The sequence below is a fragment of the Neolamprologus brichardi genome, chromosome 1, assembly GCF_056152115.1.
Source record: "Neolamprologus brichardi isolate AB-2024 chromosome 1, ASM5615211v1, whole genome shotgun sequence".
Classification (NCBI taxonomy): Eukaryota; Metazoa; Chordata; class Actinopteri; order Cichliformes; family Cichlidae; genus Neolamprologus; species Neolamprologus brichardi.
The window spans coordinates 15,468,525-15,488,314 of NC_142104.1; the positions used below are offsets into that span (position 1 = coordinate 15,468,525).

Here is a 19,790-nt window from a genome sequence, read left to right on the forward strand (position 1 = left end):
GTTAAATTATTTACACTCCAAATGCCAAAGCAACAGCCTCATCTCCCGAGATATCAACAGTACTCCCATTATCACTGACCTGTCTGCTCTTCATATGTTTAGCTTGGCTCCTTCAGTGTGAGTTAATGTGGCCTGCCATTCTTTTGATTCTGTGCCTTTTATGTGCCTCCACATGTCTGGCAGACGCTTATGTTGGTCAGTAATGCAATTAAATGCATTCACTGTTTTGTTTTCTACAATTTGATGCACTATTTTTCAGGAGGAGGAGAATTTGCTCCATTGTATGTCAGAGGATACATGTTTTATTCAAATAAAATATATTTTTTAAATGATGTAGTCCCGATAACATGTGGATGATCATTATAACACTGAATTGAGCTACTTTTTGAACTTTAAGGATCAACTCTGTCTTTCTCTTTACTACGGAAGACTGTACAGGTTGAGACAGTTTTGGTTGCTGACATCTGGTGCGTTTCTTAGCCTCAAGCATATAAGGGGATGACTCAGAAGCTAATCAGAGATGCAGGTAAGACATATATAAAAAAAATTGTGTCACAAGCTTGTGAGGAGAACACATGTGATTTTAAGAAAGAGTTGTTTCTTTTGAACAAGCTGACATCATTGAACAAATCTTGGATCAGGACATCAGGTCATATTTCAGGACTGATGAACAGCTAAGATAAGTTAAGATAAGATAGATCTTTATTGTCACTGTTACCAGAACAATGAAACACAGATTAGTAAACACAAGATTAGTAAAAAATGCTAGAACATTAGTAAGAAATGTGCAAGTCCGGTAGCTCTAATGCAGGTATTTTGGGGGAAATCCAGGTATTGTAATTGAATTAGAGCTCTCAGACCATACACGTTTGTTGGATGAGCTTTACCTTTGTCAGAAAATAAAAGAAGTGAGAGTTGAGAAGAGTTTAGTTGTGGCTACTCTAAATGTGAAATGAACCAGGGATTGTTAACATTTAAAGTTATTTAATCATTTCATTAAATATCAGTTTTAGTTAAAAGGCAATATTCAAACACATTCCAAATTTTGACCGTAACACGAAGAAGAAATGTAAGCTTTATTTAAGTCATACTATACTCTACATGTACTGCATGTTTTGAGTACTTAACCTAAATGTAAAAGAAAATTCTGTGTTTTTTTCATGCTTTGCCTGAATTCTGGGGAAATTATTGATGGTTTCATGGAAGTTTATTGTAGCTTCAAATTATTCCTGATGAAACAAACTGATAACATGATTGTGGTATCATTAGTGTCACAACATCAGCACGTTACCCCGCCTTACTGCATCAGATGGTGTTCTAATCCCATACACGTTTTCTTGTAAAGTACAAACCGTCCTCAGTTGTATCTGAGAAAAGAAAATAATGAAGAGACTGGATTTCCGCCGTTAACAAAAAAAAAGGGGATATTTCTTCATCTTCCCTGACTATGCTGACTTAAAGATTTGATTTCCTCGTGTGGGTTATATGAAACATCACACCGGGTTGAATTTGTGACGTCTGGATGGACGTTTTGTGGAACAGCCTAACACAGTGACCCAGTGCGCATCTGTGTGGGTGCTTCCGTTCATGTTACTGTCAGCAGTCTTACTCAAATATTTGTTAAGTTCTTAGACAAAGGCAGAAGTGGCACAGTGGGACAAAGACTGCATTCCTTTCTTTGGCTTTGTTGTGTCAAAAAACAAGGGATCAATCATTTTAATTCAGTTCAGTTTAGTGTATACAGTTGTCAGCTTTACAGCAGTTTACTCTTTCCTTCTTCTCTCTCTTCTTTTTCTGCCTGTTTCAGCTGACACATCAGTAGGAAGTGGTAACATCAGTTGCTATCATTTTCTTCAGGAAATGACACACTAGCCTGCCCAGCCTTGCCTCAAACACACACATACGCACAGGCATACATGAACTTATTTATGAGGCTCATATATCCGCTTATACACAATCCTGCTCTTCTCTGCAATACTAAATATTAGAGTTATTTGAAACAAAGCACTGTCTATACATTCACTAACATTTGTTGCAGTGCATGTGTTCCCCTGCACTAGCCAGTATGAACTATATCTATAAACAGTCATATTTTACAGTCAGCTTGGTTTCTATCCCCACCACTATTGTCTCTATTGTCTGGGTGACAAGAGTTTATGGCAACACAGACTGTCTTATTTTTACACTCTCAAACAGAGACAGACAGCAAATGCAAACACAGCCATTAACATATGCGCAAATCGACCAGGATCCTTTTACCAGTCCAAGTCGGGGTTTGTGTAGTTACTGATAACCATAAGAACCGATTAACCCATTTTCTTTATAGAAATGCTTCTGCTTCTGGATTCGTGAACCATCTCTGTGTCGTAGACAGTCAAAGACAAGAATCTGCAGCGCCATATTGCCTTCCCCTCCTCCTGCTTTGTCTGATCCTAGGAGTGTACGTCAGGTCTGTGAATGCAAACTGAAACTTAACAGTTTAAAAGAAAGAAAACAAAAAAGGTCCTCATGAATTTTGCAAGTTCACACACATATTAAAACACACTCATTGGCTTTTGTTTGCTTTCTTTTTGCAGTGTCGCCAGTCTTAAGCTCAATCGCACTAATAGAACCAGAGAAAAACATCAGAATGAATCAAATGTTAAAAAAATAGAAGTTTAAGGCATTCACTGGGATGATACATTTGAATTATAAATACATTAAACTTACTTAATTTTTGTGCATCACATTTGTTTTAATTGTATAAATGTTTAACCATTAACTACAATTATTTTCACAGAAATTCTTTTCACTTCATAAAAAGTGAAAAATCTTTCAGACCTCTTTAGGTGTCTTAATTTATATTTGAATGCTTGGCAATCCTACAAATATATAGTCATGTGAAAAAAAAAATGCTTCCACAGTACTCTTTGCAGTCCTGTGGAAACTAAATACACCCCGTGATACAGTAGCTTATAAAACCACCTGCAGCAACAATAATTTCAAGTAACTGTTTTCTATGTGACTTAATCAGTCTCTCACATGGCTGTGGAGAAGTTTTAGCCTGCATTGTTGCTTCAGATCATTGAGGTTTGTGGGCATTTGTTTATGTACAGCACTCTTAAGGTCCCACCACAGGATTTCAATCAGTCTAAGGTCTGGACTTTGCAACATTTTGAGTCTTTTCTTTTCCAGCTACTCTGCTTTACATTTGCTGCTGTGATCTTCGTGCTGTTGCAGTTTCATCCAGGCTTTAACTGAATACTTTGGTACACAGAGGAGTTCATAATCGACCGGGTCCCGTGGCTGCAATACAAGCTCAAATCATCTGCCCTGCATCGTGTTTGACTTTTGCTATGTGTGCTGTTTTTGCATTAACTGAACATTATAGCCAAACAAACATCTGCACTTTGGTCTCACCTGTCTACAGTCAACATTGCACACCAAAGTCATATTCTGCTTAGAGAGAAGAGGCTTCCAAACAAGTAATACGTGCTCCCAAAAGGTTGATTCTGTTCATCTGGATGTAGCGTTTTCAGTGGGGAAAATGTTTCGTCACTCATCCAAGTGACTTCTTCAGTCTCAACTCACTGCAGGTTTCCCCAACCTTATAAACTGTACATTTACAAATAACTGAAACTAGCCCACTGAATGAACAATGGACTGTGAGGTCCATTGTTCATGAGCCCATGGTTTATTCAGTTGGCTAGTTTCAGTTATTTGTAAATGTACAGTTTATAATGTTGGGGAAACCTGCAGTCAGCTGAGACTGAAGAAGTCACTTGGATGAGTGGATGACTTAGATTATTTACTTACCCAGATGACTGAGCATGCATCAAGACGAAGTCATACCTGCTCCATTTTTTTTGTCATTTTAATGTCTAGAATTATAAAATGTCTGCTTTTTAGAGTTGGTCACTCTTGTCTACATTTGATTAGCAGCACCTGGCTACTCCTGACCCTCTTGATTCCTCTGAAAACAATCTTGTAAAAACGTTCTTTTCACATGAATGTAAACAAAAACCTGGAATTTCTATGAGCCTGAATATTTCTCCGTAAGTGTGCAGCATTTTCCGCTAAGCGCTCTTGAACAGGTTCTTGCTCACAGTCTATTAGTGGTAATCGTGTGATGCCGAGCAGGTTTGCCGGTGCATGTTTTGACAAGTATTAAATGGGGAGCATGAAAGCAGAAATTGGGCCGTGGTATGCTTTTACATAATGTGATAAAAACACAAATACTCTCTTATGGCAAAGTATTTTTTATTTGCATGCTTGTGTAAGTGGGTAAGTGGTAAGGAGCTGACGCAGAGGGTAAAGGATGTAACGATGTTCGTTATTTCCCAAAATAAATGTGATAAATAGATGTTGGTTCTTTGGAAAGATTACGACATGGATTTGTGATACATCACTCTGTGAGGGAACCTATTCCCAAATCCATCATGTTTACTGTAAATAGCTTCTAGGAATGAAGCTGTGTCGCCTAACACACTTTAGTTTAGCTGCACAGTGGTAAATATGTAGCCCTGTAACATGTATAGAATGTAAAACCTCTTGAGGTAAATTGGTAATACTGAGGTATAAATTGACTGGAGTGCAAATGACAGGCGGAAGAACAAAGAAAGAAGAAATATGAACTCGACAAAAAGAAGAGCACATGCACTTTTCTTTTTTATAGGCGATCACATAGTCACAGTGAAGTCAAGACATTTTAACAGACACAGCTTTAGACATTTCTCTGCATTAAGCAATCGAATAATCTGGCTTAATAGTATAGTCCTTAAAGTCATCGGCACCCAAAACTGAGATAATTTTAGTTTGTTACTCAGAGCCACACCTTGTGTTATATGAAGGCATACCAGAAAAAAGTCGGTTTAACACTTAGGTTCTCACTGCAAGTAAAAAAAGAAAAGAAAAAAGAAAGCAAACCAAAACGCCCCCAAAAACTCAAAAAACAAAAACATGTTGCTAATGTGGTACAAGTGTGAATTAGCTCATTGGTTTTATATCGCTAATCGCTATATGTTGTGCATAAAAACTGGATGATAAGGTAGAACAGGAAGAAAAAACAGTCTGACAAAAATGAACCTCACGTTATACAAATTATAATGTCTACTAAGCTAACACCAGTGTGATCAAGTCCACTCATTAATGGTCGTCTTGTCAGTCAGTAGCACAAAACAGATGAACTCTCTTAACGTTACCTCAGGCTGGTCGCAGTACGCCATCACACTTAATTCACCATCAGACACTTTTACTACACTGAGTGCTTTATAGAAAATAAAGCCACAATAAATTAAAACCAATATGATTAACATTAGAAAGCGTGTATTAATCAGACTAGGGTCAGAGGCCAGAGGGTGCTGGAATAGTAAGAATTTAAAACAAATTACAATTTAACAAAAAAACAAAACAAAACACTGTTTTTGCAATAGCAGCATCTGATATATTAGTTTTAAACCTACAAAGGCTGTGGCTGTTTGGTTTGTTGTACTCTCTTCCACTGCTAGAGTGAAAAATGAGATCAGATTGTCGCCCATTTGATCCAAAGAGGTTGTTTTTTTCATAACATACCCAACCAGTTTCGACTTCTTAGTAATACAAAAGAGACACTTGTGTTTTCTTATGAATGTTTAACAGGATGCATTTTCTTTGTAATGAGACTTAAAGGTAAATTAACCACAAAGGCTACTTCACAGCGGCGAGCAGGTATTTACAGCCGGGTATGTATTTAACAGTGAACGCAGCATGCCCACTGCACAAAACGAAGCTAATATAAACACAGAAGTCAGTCAGTTTCCATTCAGTTTTTAGATGGGAGTGTCCGATGAGCGCCTAAAAATTATGAGTTTAACCGGATTAGTAAGCAAGTGAAGTAAAGAGTGTATTCTTTCAGTTGTTTGAGGCCATCCTTGCTTTGAGGCGGTTGATTTTGAGAGGAAGGAGGCCGGCCATCTCCTTACTCAGCTCCAGCTCTGTCTCCACAGTGGCTCCTGCATCAGGGTTGGCCTCACAATACTGCACCACATACCTGCACAACAGGTGGAAGATGAAAAATCAAACATCATGGCAACTAGCAGGATGCAGTTGATCTAAATAAGTCTTTTTCTATTCTATGTTTTGTGCAATCTTAAAGTCCTGCCAACTATTTTTATATCTAACTGCCAAAGTGCTTGATGAATATTCGTACTTGTAGTTTTCCAGAGATTTGTTTAGGTTGTCCAGTTGAACAGTAGGTGAGGTGCTGATGAGTCGGCTGTGTAGTCGAGCCACTCTGAAGCGTGCGACCAGAGCTGGTCTGAGAACTTCCTCCTCCAGGCGCTCTGGAAATTTCCCTTCTGGAGAACACAGAGAGTCTAAGAACATCTGGAAGTACCTGAAGAGAAGAAGATACAGAAATTACTCAGACATGAGTAAAACAGACCCACAGAGAACAAATAAAAAAGTACTTACTTGGCAGAGGCAGAGCAGAGATGGTTAAATTTCTTAATGGTGTGGTTATCTAGAGACTGTGTGTCTGCTTGTCGGTTGGCCAATGCAAGTTTTAGGTCCATCATTTCATTGTAGGTCTCAGCCAATTCGAACATCAACTGTCTGCGGATCATTAGGTAGTACTGTGCGTTCAAGTCTACAGAGAAGGAAAGAAAAGTTAAGTCAGCTAATTGGTCATTTGCCTCTGTTCTTCCTCAACTAAACTTCATTAGAAAAGACATGACAGTGTCTTTAAAGAAGTACCGTTGCAGATCGGCTCCAGCATGTCCACCCTTCGTTTGTGCATCTTGCAGCGCCGCTCCAGATCCTCTTCAAAGAAGGCCAGGGATCGGAACAGAGCACTGTGATCCTGCAAAATCTCTATGTGGTCTGTCACATAGCCATCCATCTGAAAGTAGTCCTTGGCCTTTCAGAGTGAAACAATAGAGATACAGTCAAAAAAAGAAAAAAAAAATCACCTAACAAGAATAAAAATTCCCTTCCTCATGCTCCTCTTTATGAGTGAGTTTGGGTGGGGAACTATTGCTTTTTCTATAATATAAATGCAACCTTAAAGCAACCTCACACATTACCACTGGGTCACAACACCCACGTACACATTTCAAGACCACCAAAAAGTACGGCTTTAAATACACGTTGTGGGTTCAGTGGTTGGTGTTTCTTTCTCACACATGAACAGCAGAAAATATTTGAACGAGGGTAAACACGAAACTTGGATCAAATCTAACTCAGGATTTTTAGTCTTTAAGATGTGCAATTAATTTTTGCGTCAGCTAGAAATAAAATGACAGATCAACTGTAATGTGAAATAAAGTCTCATTGGATACAGTAAGGGTGTCAAAGTCATTTTAGACAGTGGGCCACATCCAGCCTACTTTTTGTTTTTCACTTGTTTTAAGTGAAACAAGTGAAACTCCCCTTTCTGTCAGTGTACAGCCCCATTGAATCCAAGAGTTTCAACAGAAAGTTTCAGGTTTTCTACATGATGAAGAAAGATCGCTGCAGCAAATCCAAGAAATCTGTCAACATGACTTTTTATGACTAAACTGTAAGTGATAGGCATGTAAAATGACAGAAAAATAGGTTGTTGATTGTCCTGTTTTTGGTTCATTTTTTAAGTAAGGACACATTATAAAAAACAAAACAACACACACATATATATCTTAAACAGTGAAAAAACAGGTACTTTTTTATCATTTCATTGTTTATTTATTACTTAGGTTTGGTATTAATGGTCTTTACCACAGAAAGCTGTAAAATTTATGAAAACACCGCTATGCCATTCTTCAGATTTTCCAAAGCTGTCCAGTGGGCTGTATTTAGAGGGTCAATTCTGACCCCTGTGCCTTATGTTTAACACCCTTGACATATACAGTAGTATCTTGCAGTGCTGTTTGGGCTTATAAATGCTTGCCAAAAACAAAAAAAATGTGTGCGTTTGTACGCTGCACTTTCTTATGTAACAGAGTTATATGATTATCTGTACATCTTGTATGGGATTATAGTGAATTATTGTGCAACCTTGTTGGGTGTGTCTGTTTGCTTATATGATCTTTTCACCACTGTGTGTGTATATATATACACATACCTGCGTGACATGATTCTGTCCTACCAGGAATACAGATCTGGCCTCAGTGAAGTCCAAGGGGAACAAACACATCACCTGCAAATAAGAAAGCTAATTAATTTGATTGCTCCTTCTGCATTAGCTCGATTATTAATTTACAAAAAGCTATGCTTTATTCTTCCTTAATAGCCAGATTTTTTAACTCTCCCCTCAGTAAAAAAAAATGAGTGAGACTCTGTAAACACACTGTCTGCAAGGCCTGCATGCAGAACCAGTAGCATTATTCTTCTTAACAATAATACCTACAATCTTTACAGTTTTAGTATCAGCAGAAGAATTATCTGGCACAAGATTCAGACCTTCTCTTCAATGCTAGCAATAGAGTCAAAGGTGTCTTCAGAGCCAAACAGCAGAGCACTCTTCCTGCCCTTTTCTTCTTCTTCCTCCTCACGTTGTCTAGCTCTCTTCAGTTCCTCCTGACGATCGGTATCCAGCTCACCGATGTTGTCCTGAGTATACACAAACACATGCAAACAGACTGCATTTTAAGATAAAAACAAAACACCAGTGCAGAGTAAAGATGCAGAAAGAGATAAACACACAGAAAAACAGATGTTCCACATGATAAAATACTCTAAGACCAAGAACGGTCAACTTGACGTGACAGTGCTTAAAAAATGTTTTAACTGAGATATGACATTCTGCTGATAAAGTTTTTGTGGTTAGTGTCACAACAAACACAATAAAGCCACACACATCTATGCAGTACCTCTAGCTGCTTCTTGGCATCCTGCAGGAGGTTCAAACAGTATTTTATCCAACATCTTGCGATCTCTGCTCTCTTCTGTCTAAGATGTTCCCTGCGTTCACTCTCTGCCTCATCTGGGTCAGACCAGAAGAGAAAAGATGAAAAAGATGTTGAGATATGCCACGAGATAGAGAACAAAGAGCAAATATGTCTGAATGACGTAAGGATGGCATGAGGGGTTCGCACGGACCGTGCCGAGGACGAATTGTAAGTTGTCCGCTTTGGGACACAGTTGCATTTTCTCCTGTTTGACTCAGTGTAGCTGATGATGGGTACAAAAGCAAATGAGCATTAATAAGTATCCATCCATCCATTCACTTCCGCTTATCCTTTTCAGGGTCGCGGGGGGTGCTGGAGCCTATCCCAGCTGTCATAGGGCGAGAGGCGGGGTACACCCTGGACAGGTCGCCAGTCTGTCGCAGGGCCAGCACACAGGGACAGACAACCATTCACACTCACATTCACTCACACACTCACACCTCGTGGCAATTTGGATTATCCAATTAACCTATCCCCACAAGCTGCATGTCTTTGGACGGTGGGAGGAAGCCGGAGTACCCGGATGGAACCCACGCAAACACGGGGAGAACATGCAAACTCCACACAGAAAGACCCCGGCCTGATGGTGGAATTGAACTCAGGACCTTCTTGCTGTGCGGCAACAGTGCTAACCACCGTGCCACCGTGCTGCCCCATTAATAAGTATTTCAAATTAAGTTGGTATAGATAATTACTCTCTTGTGCTGCAGCCTCAGAAGGAACCTCGCCTGCCAAATCAGAAATAACAGTAGCTGCTGAGAGGCAGTGTCTGCCTTCCATGTAGCGGCCCTAGAAAACACAAAAGCACAGATAACTACACACCCATTTCTCATCACTTCATCTAAAACAAACTACTGTGACAGACATGGCAATTAAACCAGACATTAAAAATATGCTTCTGTACATCTGAACCATAAGAAAATACATAAGAAAATACATAAGAGCTTAAAAAAAAAAAAAAGTAAGGTAAAGCTTTACTCTCTTTGAACAGAATAAACCTTTCAAGATTTATTCCTTTTAAAGCTTAATCTTGGATATTTCTATAGTAGCAAACAACTACAAAATATGAAGACTGACTCATCTTTATTCAAATAGAAAGTAAAGCTATTGAAATTAGGAATGTCGTTTGGTGTCCGGGGTGGAGGTAGGCAGCATTAACCTGGTGTGTTTTATGTCTGCAGGAGAAATCTGAGCTCCTTGAAAAAGCACCAGGAGATAATGGAAACACCACATGGAGACTTGCTCGCTGTGTGGAAGCAATATGAACCAGTGAGCCACTAATGCTGCTTAATTTTACCATGCTGTGTAAAGAGTGGAGAATAGATAAGATGATAGCTTATCAAGTCAATATTTTTGGCTAACAGGGCCCTGTATAACGAAGCATTTCAACATATTCAGGGTATTTTTCTGTTATCTGAATTTACTTGCCCAGGCGATAAGGTAACAGCTCAAAACGAGGCTAGTTATCAACCCACAAAATGAATGCAGAGTGTCTCCTGCATTTGGTTTTCTAACCAACGAACTAATCTAAAAGGGACATTTCACAGGTCACATGACTTTTGTTCCACAAAAGTCCCTATAACTGCTGCTTACTCTAGAGATGTTATCAAATGGTGATTAAGAAGCTATAAAGAACAAATAAAATCCTAAACTGTGCCAGTAAAATCCAACACTTTTGCAAAAACAACAAAAGATGAATGTTGCAGCAATTTGTTAACAGTTAATCGTTAGCGCACAGAGCAGTAAAATAATCATTTTGGTTCAAGTTTTTTAGTTGCCGAGTGGCTTCATAGTGCTGTTTATTTCTTAGGTGGCAGCTGCACATTATAGCTTTGAAACTTAAAGTTTACTGACCTATAGCCCAATTAAGCCGATGTGCTTAGTTTTTTCGGCAGATCAAATAGGTACTCTGCAATTCAGTCCGTGTAAAAGAGACTTAGCAGCAGATTAGAATCAAGTATAACAACATTTATACATTTTCTAAATCAGTAAATTAACATATGCATATTTCTGTGAGACTCAGTTTGACCTTTCAGTGGTTCTAGTAAGGGATTTCTTAAACTGGACATTATTCTCACAGCTGCAGACTCAATACTGTTTAAGGGTTTGAGAATAAAGATTAAATATAAAAACAGAAATGAAACATAGACTTGATATGATGTCACCACGGCAGTGTAGGGGTCCTGCTTTAGGATCAGACAGTAATGCTTACACAACAATGCAACAGTTTTAAAATTGTTCCCTGTCAAAAGAAAATAATACATACAGTAAATCTGCATGTAAGAATCTATATTCATTACTGAATCAGAAACACAATGACTTTAGATGGTGATGAAAAACTTTAGACCAAACCTACTCTGCCTGCAGAGATCCAAGGAATTTTAGGAATGGTGACGCTATGTTCTGGAGAACTGACTGATCAGTAGACGGTGATTTTAGAGCTGTTGATCTCTAATCTGGAACTTAGCCTGCTCCAGACCACATTACAGTATAAGCTACCATGACAAGTTACTCCGGTAAGAAGTGAAACACCTCTGTAGTGCAGAAAACTGAGGGTTAGCGCTGAAATTAGCTGGATAAGACACAATCTTTCTTCTTACTACAAGCTTCTGATCTGGCTGTGTGTGTACGCGTATGTGAGTTCCTGTTAGCCTTCCGCAGAACTCTTAAGAGACAAGCGTGACTTCCCACCCTGCACTTTATAAACAATATGGCGGAGTCCAAACCAGGACGCTAAAAAATTAGATTTTCATCTACACCATTTATAAATCAATAAATTAAGATGTCCTGCACGTGTCCAAAGCATCTCAATCTTGCCTCTCTAACTCAAACCTATATTATATTAATTTCTAATCATGTCCATACTGCTGGTGAAAATCTGAGCATCTTCCACTCGGCACTGCCATCAGCTCCAAACACAGCAGGTCTCACTACCATCTTGTTAAACCTCCCTTTTTACTCTTGTTACCATCATCTGTGACATTCTAAGTAACTCTTATGTGACATCTAGTGGTTGTGAATACTGCATGCAGCACTTTTAAAAGAAAAAAACATTTTATATAACATGCAGAATATCTTAGGTTGCAAATCAAATGTCTATAAATGACTTTAAACTGGCTATATGCTTACCTTAGTGATGTAATACTGGGATAGTGTAGCAGCATTTAGAGCCCACTCCATTGGAGTAAACTGATTTAACTGTAGCTGTCTCTGCAGGGTTGTGTGGCAGTAGGTAGCGGCACGCTCAGTTTCACCTGAGAGACAAAACTATAGTTACTATAGTTATTACAAGTCATTTACATAGCAAATTAAGGGTCAGATGCAATTTCTTGTTGTTTCATTAGTTTTTTTTTTTTTTTTGTGGTCTGTATTATTCTTAAATGATCTCATACTCACCCAGGTTTTTATAAACTTGAGCAAGGTAGTACATGGTATGGGTGTAGGCCAACTCAAACCTATACACAAGGAAAGCAGAGAGAGACAAAGGGACTAAACACAAGCAAGGAAATAGCAATAATCTGGAAATCTGCTGTGGAAGTTACCTCTTAATCCTTTCCTGGTGAGTGAGCAGGCTCTCCTCAGCAGCAAAGTACTCTGTCATGTCAGTGGGAGGACTACCATCCTGAAAAAAGAAGAAATTAAATGATGAAGAGGATTTACCTATTGTGATTGCAGCCATACTGTGGGGGCAGCATTACCTTCCTGAAAACGAATATTTCAATCAGTCCTCATTTTTTAAAAATAAACTTTTATTCAGGAAATCAGCCTTGCCTCCTTCATGTAACGTTGATAGATGGATTCTGCAGTTTCGAGGAAGCCCTGTGCAGTCTCTGTCTCATCCCGGCCTGCCCAGAGGATACCCAGCTGGTTCTGAAAACACAAGGAGACAAGACATGAGCATCAAATGATCATGCATCATCTGATGCTCCTACTATAGCGGTGTGACTCTTAAAAAAATGTGGCAGTGCTTTATTTATAACGCTTCACAAACAATCTGATGGAGTGTTTTCAAAAATCATCCTTAGCATTATAATCACATGTGACAGGGTTAATACATATTCTTGTCAGTGATCATACCATAACTTCTGTATGTAGTGTATTTTTTATTTATTTATGTGTTTTAAATAGCAGCTTTGCATTATTGTAAGAAAGAAACGATCAACGTTACCCTAACGTGGATAAACAGGGACACATTCGGGGACGACACTCTGCATCTCTCCAGCAGCTTCATGCAGTTCATTAGGTGCTCCTGCCCGGCAGGAAGCTCCTCCGTGTCCACATGGTTGACGCCCAGGTAGTACTCCACAGCTCCGAGTTTTGCGGCCCGCAACCCGGCTGGTGAATCACCGTTGAAGCCCTGGCCGAACAGGTCCTCTCTCTGCCCGTCCACCGGCTGCTCTGTCGGCCGTTGGTCGCCGCTCTCTCCGCCGCTCTCTCCGCCGCCCTCCTCTTCACCTTCGCCCGCTTCAAAATTCTTCAGCGAGCAGTATATTTCTCTGAGAAGCTCCCTGGCTTTGTATTTAGAGCGGAAGGGGTCATTTTCTGGGTCGTTTCGTGATTCTATTTCTGTGAGATTTTGGGCGTTCGTGAATTTGTCGCAGATAGCTCTCCATTCGTTGCTGTTGAAGGACGCCATGTTGGTCCTCTTCGGCGTTCTGGCGCAGCTGCGTGCTTCTTGTTGCGTTGCTGCCATCTACCGGAGGTTGCTCTCTCTGGCCATGTGAGTTTCCTTCCTTCCTCTGAGGTCTTAGTTAATCCTGTTTTACTCCATTAAAAGCATTGCTTGCCTACATTTCGGAGTTCTATTGCAGCTTTAGATTTTAATTACAGTTATGGTCAAATCAAAAGGTCACTTCACTTTAATCATTTTAGAAGAAACAAGGATTTTGCTGTCACATTAGCACATTCACATGAGGTGAAACACAACTTTGCACTCCTGTTTATGGCCAACAAGAATAACACACATCAAGCATAATACATACAAAAGATCAATAAACAGATTATTTATTTATTAATATACATGTGATTTTTTTTTTCTGGTCATTTTTGTGTAGTGTCAGTAGCTGTGTATAAGTTGTGTAATGAACAGCAAATATAATCATTACCATTATTACATTACCATGCCTACTTATTTACAACTTCTCTAGAGGTAATGCATATGATGTCGCTGTAGGCATAAAGATAAATTATGTTTTAGAAGGATCTTCACTGACCACACCATCTGTGACGGACTCATCTCCTCTGTGAAGTGAACACCGAGGAATCTGGTGCTCTTCACTCGCTCTACTGTGACACCAGCAGTGCTGAGCGGGAGATGGACAGCCTTCCTAAAGTCAATCAGCTCTTTTGTTTTGTCAACATTGAGACATAGATTCTTGTCCTGGCACCAAAGTGTCAGTCGTTGCACCTCCTCTCTGTATGCTGCATCACCATCATCACCTGTTTATCACTTCCACACAATAATGTTGTAATAAGCACAACGTGAAGGTACTTTTGTGCATTATGGCCAAATCTCCACTTTGGTCTCATCTGTTAAAAAGACGTTGCTCCAGAAGCCTACTTCAAGGGCAAATTTGCAAACCTCAACTGAGTTGTCCCGTTCTTTTTAGAGAGAAGAAGCTTTCTCCTGGCAGCCCTTAACAACAAGCCATACTTGTTCGTTTTTTGTTTGTTTTTTTTAATTAAACTGTAATGAACGTCAACATTCAACATGCTGTCTGAGGCCTGTAGAGGTTCAGATGCAGCTCTTGGTTATCGTGCAGTTTCTGTGAGCACTGAACAGTCTTTGGGTGGATCTGAATGCTCCAGACTAGCAAACGTGCTGATGATCAGCTATTCAAGTGCACAGAGTCCTGTGATGAGTTTCATTTTCACAACTACTCTTTACTCTTTTATAAGCTTTCTCAGCTCAGATGTCTGCAGCACCGAGTCTACGTCTTCTCCACTGCTATTCCAAACAAGGTACTGATGCAGGGGTCATTAACACAGGGTAGCCGTCGCATCATAATTGCATCCATTTCGACGACATCTCTAACACCCCTGGCTGAATGGCAGCCCCAAACCATGACAGAGCCTCCACCGTGCTTTATAGATGGCTGTAGACACTCACTGCTGTAGCGCTCTCCTGACCTCCTTTGCATATGATGATGATGATGACTAAATTTTGAGTCATCACTCCATCAAACCCTTTGCATCTGATTTTCAGTCCAGTTCCTGAGTAACTTGGCATACCTCAGCTTCTTTTCATTGTTTGCATTCTTTGACACTATCCCTGCTAACTATGACATGTTCCAGAAGTCTGTTTTCCCGCATCAAGCAATAGTGTTAAACTGAATCTCCCACGAACGCAGCCATTTACTCTTTGTCTTCGAACTGTTACCAGTGAGTCTCTGAATTCCTCTCACAATGCAATATATTCAGTTTAGTTTTAGAATTTATATTCGGTGTTAACTGTAGCTAGGCTCAAAGTGTTAATGCTGTCTTATTTTAATAAACAGCACTGTCATATGCAAAACTAGGGTGGCAAGGGATCATTTTAGGGTGGCACATGCCACCCATCTAGATCCGTTCCTGATGTAGGACTGCTTTCACCTATTTATGCAGGCGGTTTCTTAATGTTAAAAGGAAATGTTTCCTTCCCATTGTCAACAAGTGCTTGCTCATAATGGTTCATTTGATTGCTGAGGTTTTCTCTGCATTATTGTAGAGTCTTTATCATATAATATAAATTGCCTAGAGGGGTATGTTTTAATTTGGTACCAATAAAAATTGAACTAAAAGATCAGAGTGCCTCTTCAACCACTGGTTATTATAGTGCAAACAAGCTATTTGTTCAGCATTAAATATGGACAACATGTTAATGCTTAATATAGTATATATCAACTGTTTTTACTGAAAGCCTTGGGTGTACATGTGAACAAAAAGTCATAAAGAATTCACGTAGTTATTCTGATTTGTACTTTCTATCTTTGCGGGGGGAAAAGTGTCTTCTGTTTATTCAACAGTGGCAATGCTGAGTGTAAATACAGAGAGGTGACTTCTTGACTTTTCCATAGCAGAAATATCTGATGCAATTAAATGTCACTGGATCACCAAGAGTGACAGAGGACATGACTGAGACAAACAAGAAGTTCAAAGTCCAAGTAAAACAAACAAAACTCAGAAAATAAATCAGTTTTGTCATAGTCAGTTTATTTTAACAAACTTATAGAATCCAAATATTAATCAGGGAAAATAACATGAATTATTCAGTGACAATAAATTAATGGGAATGACACATAATAACACACAGTGCATGTTTGAAAAGCACCGGCAGAAGCAGCAGCTCCTCTTGTCTGGTCATGCCAGATGATAACCTAGCCAGTCTGAGTTTGTACCATGATTATACTGCTTTATAACGCGGACAGTTTCACCACATGAAAAGATGTAACTATTGATTTTGTTTTAAACATTTGTTTGAATGTATTTTGACACTTGTGGGAAACTAGTTTGACAAGTTTCCCACAGATATACTCATATATACAATTTACAGAATAACTTCCAACTCAAAAGACAAACAGCTTAACCCATGTGTGTTCTGAATTTAACAAAAAAAAAAAAAGCCAAAAAAACCCCCCCCACATATTTCAAAAGTGTGACCTCAAGTTTGCCAATATTAGACAAATAATTGTTCGTTTTGTTTAAAAGTGTGCCAAAGCAAGTAGATCTTGGGTGCAAGACATCTTACTGTCAGGCTGCTTAGCCTTGTGTACATTCTTCCACATTATATTTTGGTGCGTCATATTGAATGTTGCCAAAAAAAATAAATAAAAAAAAAATAAAAAAATAAAATAAAATAATAATAATAATAATTCACACCAATTGACCTTAATTTATAGAGCAAAGCATCAGTTTTTAATCCCTGTTTTTAGTAAAGTGGCTGAAACTTAAAGGTACAAATCATGATAACGTCAAGTTTGGTTTTTTACTAAAAAGAATGGAAGTGCAGCAGTTTACTAATTAGATAAGTTCAGAGACATGATTCCAAGGTTTAGGTGAGTGTTGAAGCAGCACAGTGCCACTCTGGAGACCATCTGCATCAGGGACTAAGAGCCCATCTTCTTCTCCATGCTGAAATACAGAAATGTAAGGCATTAATGTTTCTATTATCATATCTAATGTTGTTGGGTTTTTTTGTTTGCTAAAATCTAAAGCACTGCAGTTAAATGATGAAATACTGATCTGGGTTAAAGGTCACAGTGGGAAAATAGCCAAAGTAAACAAAAGCTGTACCCTCAGTCAGAGTCCTGATATGTGACATCATGTGCACAGACTTTGCCAAAAACACAGTCCTCATATCTTGCAGAGTTATGATCTTCTATGAACAGGTGATTGAAAATTAGAATGTACTTTAAAAGAAACCAACCCCAGAACAGAAAAGTTTCTTACTTGTATTTGATGAGACGGCTACCCTGGATCAGTTGGGCTGACTCATTGGTCAAATGGCAAGCGAACAGTAGCCAGTTGCGGGGTTGCACTTTGTAGGCAAACCTCATGAACAGCAGCGAATAACAGCACAGAGCTGAGGAGAGAAACCATACATTTAATAGAACCATATTTTCTTATATACCTACTACAGCTCTAACGTTAAGTCTTTATATAAGACTCTTCGACATCTTAACAGGAAAGCATGGAGATCAAAGAAAATCTTAAAACAAATCAATAGACCAGTGCAGACATCACGGCTTCTCTCAAAGCCTTCTTAGTAGCACTGAAATAAAAGAACCACTCACAGCCCAAAATGCATCAATGCTAACTAGAAAATTATTAGAATATTGCATGTATACTGGATGTGTCTGTGACCATCTTACCAAAGGTCATTCTGCCACTGATAATTTCAGGGCTCTTCTTCATATCTGTGATGGCAGCGATAGGAAGACCCCAGTTTGCTACAGGACCCCAGAAATGCTGCAAAAAGTCACAACAGTCATGTCAATGTAGAGAAGATACAGTTACTAATAAATTACATCAAAAGGATAAAAGTAGAAAAAGGGAAAAAAAATAAATAAGCCTAACTCTATTAAACAAGACTTTTCGAACACCACAAGCAGGAGAAACAATCAAAACTAGCATAAAAAAAAAATCTTCAACCACTTTTTCTAAAGTGGGCTTTAACTCCTTCAAGCACAAAATTCATTTTAATTTAACAAATGGACAGAAAATGCAAAAAAAAAAAAAAAAACTTCAGCTGCATAAGGTAGCACAGACTCATTGTTTTAACTATATGTGAATCAGTCAAACTTATGCACTTAAAGCCAGACATAACCGTAAGATAAGTATCTAAAAGGTCAGTGTCATATTTTTTAAGTTAACACTGTATATGACATACAAGATCAATAAATAGTAAGGTACAGATAAAACTACAGCCTGTCAAAGAAAAGGATATACTAACAGAAAAAATGGTAACTTACTGTGCTGTTTGGCGTTTGTTTTGTTTTTTTCAGTTCCACATGAAAGAGAAAACAAATAAAGATAAGTCACAAAGACACGATGTCTTTCACACATCATTACAACTTCAAGTAGGTAGCAAATGTCAATATAATTTTGCATTTCTTAGTAAGGATATAATGAATGAGGTAGCATTTTAACACCCGCATAATTAGGTGGCAGCTGCAAGTCCTTAACAAAAGTAAGCAGTAAACCTCGTTTGTGCAGATTGCCAACACACAGTAGTTTTGATTTAAAAGAACAGATATTGCACAAGTATACACCAGACGTCATAACGCTTGCCCATCGATGGTTTTAAAGTGTTAAAACAGGCAAAGCTCTTCAGATAACAGTGATAACAACTGTGTATATTTGTGACAAACGCAAACAATGCTGACCAAAGATGCCAAAATTTGGCCTTTACTCCAAATTTCAGACCTGTGGCTAATATGTGGCACGTAAACACTCTCTTACACATTTACCAATATCTTGACAAGTAGCAGGAGTAGATTTCTCCGCCAGCTTTTGACGCAGATTCAGACTTTTAAAGCAGTTCACCACCATCTTAAGAAGCTAACGTTGTTTCACCGTCAGGGTTCGACCCACTTTCTAGGTTACCTGTTTGTTTTATGGGCTTCCTTATAAGTTAACAATCAAGCTGATAATGTGGAGAAAACACAGGAGACATGGTCGCTCTTGAAAACAAACCAACTTAAAACGAAGTACAAAACTATGCACGAAGAGAGATATCAAAAGAAAAACAAACCGTTTAAAATGTTCATAAAATTTTGTTATAGCTTTAGTTAGGGCAGGTGAACGTTAGCTAACTCTGCATGACTAGCTGTAGCTAGCTTAGCTGCCGTGCTAACAGAGAAATGTTCCGGCTTCTGACACAGACCTCATCAAGTAGTCCCTGAAGTCCTTGCTCTTCAGGTGTTCAATAGCTTTCCGTGCAATCGTCCCTGCCATGGTTTCACGTTAGGCTGGTGTATGTTTTGGGCGAGAAGAGCGATCTTTATGTTTCTTTCTGTCGGCTGAAGGGCGACTGGGAGCTCCGCTCAGAGGACGGTCAAATTTCCAACCCATAACATTACGTTTTACGACGCTGACGTATTTACGTGGCTCGACCTCAGACGGCTGGGTACTGCCCAGCAAACAACCAATCACTGGAGACCGGCACTCCTGTTAAAACCAACGCCCAATATGGCAAATAAATAAATAAATAAATAAAAATTATAAGATCAGGTCAGAACTATTACTCCAGGTAAGGCGAAGTAACTAAAAAAGTGGTGAATGTGCCTTTCTTCAGTCCCACGTAAAGGTTGGTTGACGCTTTAGGAATTGCTGGAAGACTGCATCTGACCTCTAGAACTTTAGACTACCAAAATATAGTTAGCAAAGATGTTGGTGTAAACATGTGTAAGTCAGAGAGGATATCAGAGA

General features: G+C 38.9%; 2 protein-coding genes across 2 annotated transcripts; both read right to left on the bottom strand.

Moving 5' to 3' along the window:
- Positions 1 to 4,250: 4,250 nt before the first annotated feature.
- Positions 4,251 to 13,608, bottom strand: kifbp (kinesin family binding protein). The gene is made up of 13 exons (XM_006779972.3): positions 13,051 to 13,608; positions 12,654 to 12,752; positions 12,425 to 12,504; positions 12,279 to 12,337; positions 12,012 to 12,136; positions 9,578 to 9,671; positions 8,805 to 8,917; positions 8,395 to 8,544; positions 8,057 to 8,131; positions 6,712 to 6,874; positions 6,430 to 6,604; positions 6,167 to 6,352; positions 4,251 to 6,007 (listed from the first exon to the last, which is right to left on the bottom strand). The coding sequence occupies exons 1-13, from the start codon at positions 13,573 to 13,575 to the stop codon at positions 5,869 to 5,871; spliced, it is 1,983 nt and encodes a 660-aa protein (XP_006780035.3). The 5' UTR covers positions 13,576 to 13,608; the 3' UTR covers positions 4,251 to 5,868.
- Positions 13,609 to 16,052: 2,444 nt separating this feature from the next.
- mpc1 (mitochondrial pyruvate carrier 1) lies at positions 16,053 to 19,449 on the bottom strand. The gene is made up of 4 exons (XM_087837600.1): positions 19,242 to 19,449; positions 17,732 to 17,828; positions 17,310 to 17,442; positions 16,053 to 16,991 (listed from the first exon to the last, which is right to left on the bottom strand). The coding sequence occupies exons 1-4, from the start codon at positions 19,314 to 19,316 to the stop codon at positions 16,967 to 16,969; spliced, it is 330 nt and encodes a 109-aa protein (XP_087693726.1). The 5' UTR covers positions 19,317 to 19,449; the 3' UTR covers positions 16,053 to 16,966.
- Between the last annotated feature and the right edge of the window lie 341 nt (positions 19,450 to 19,790).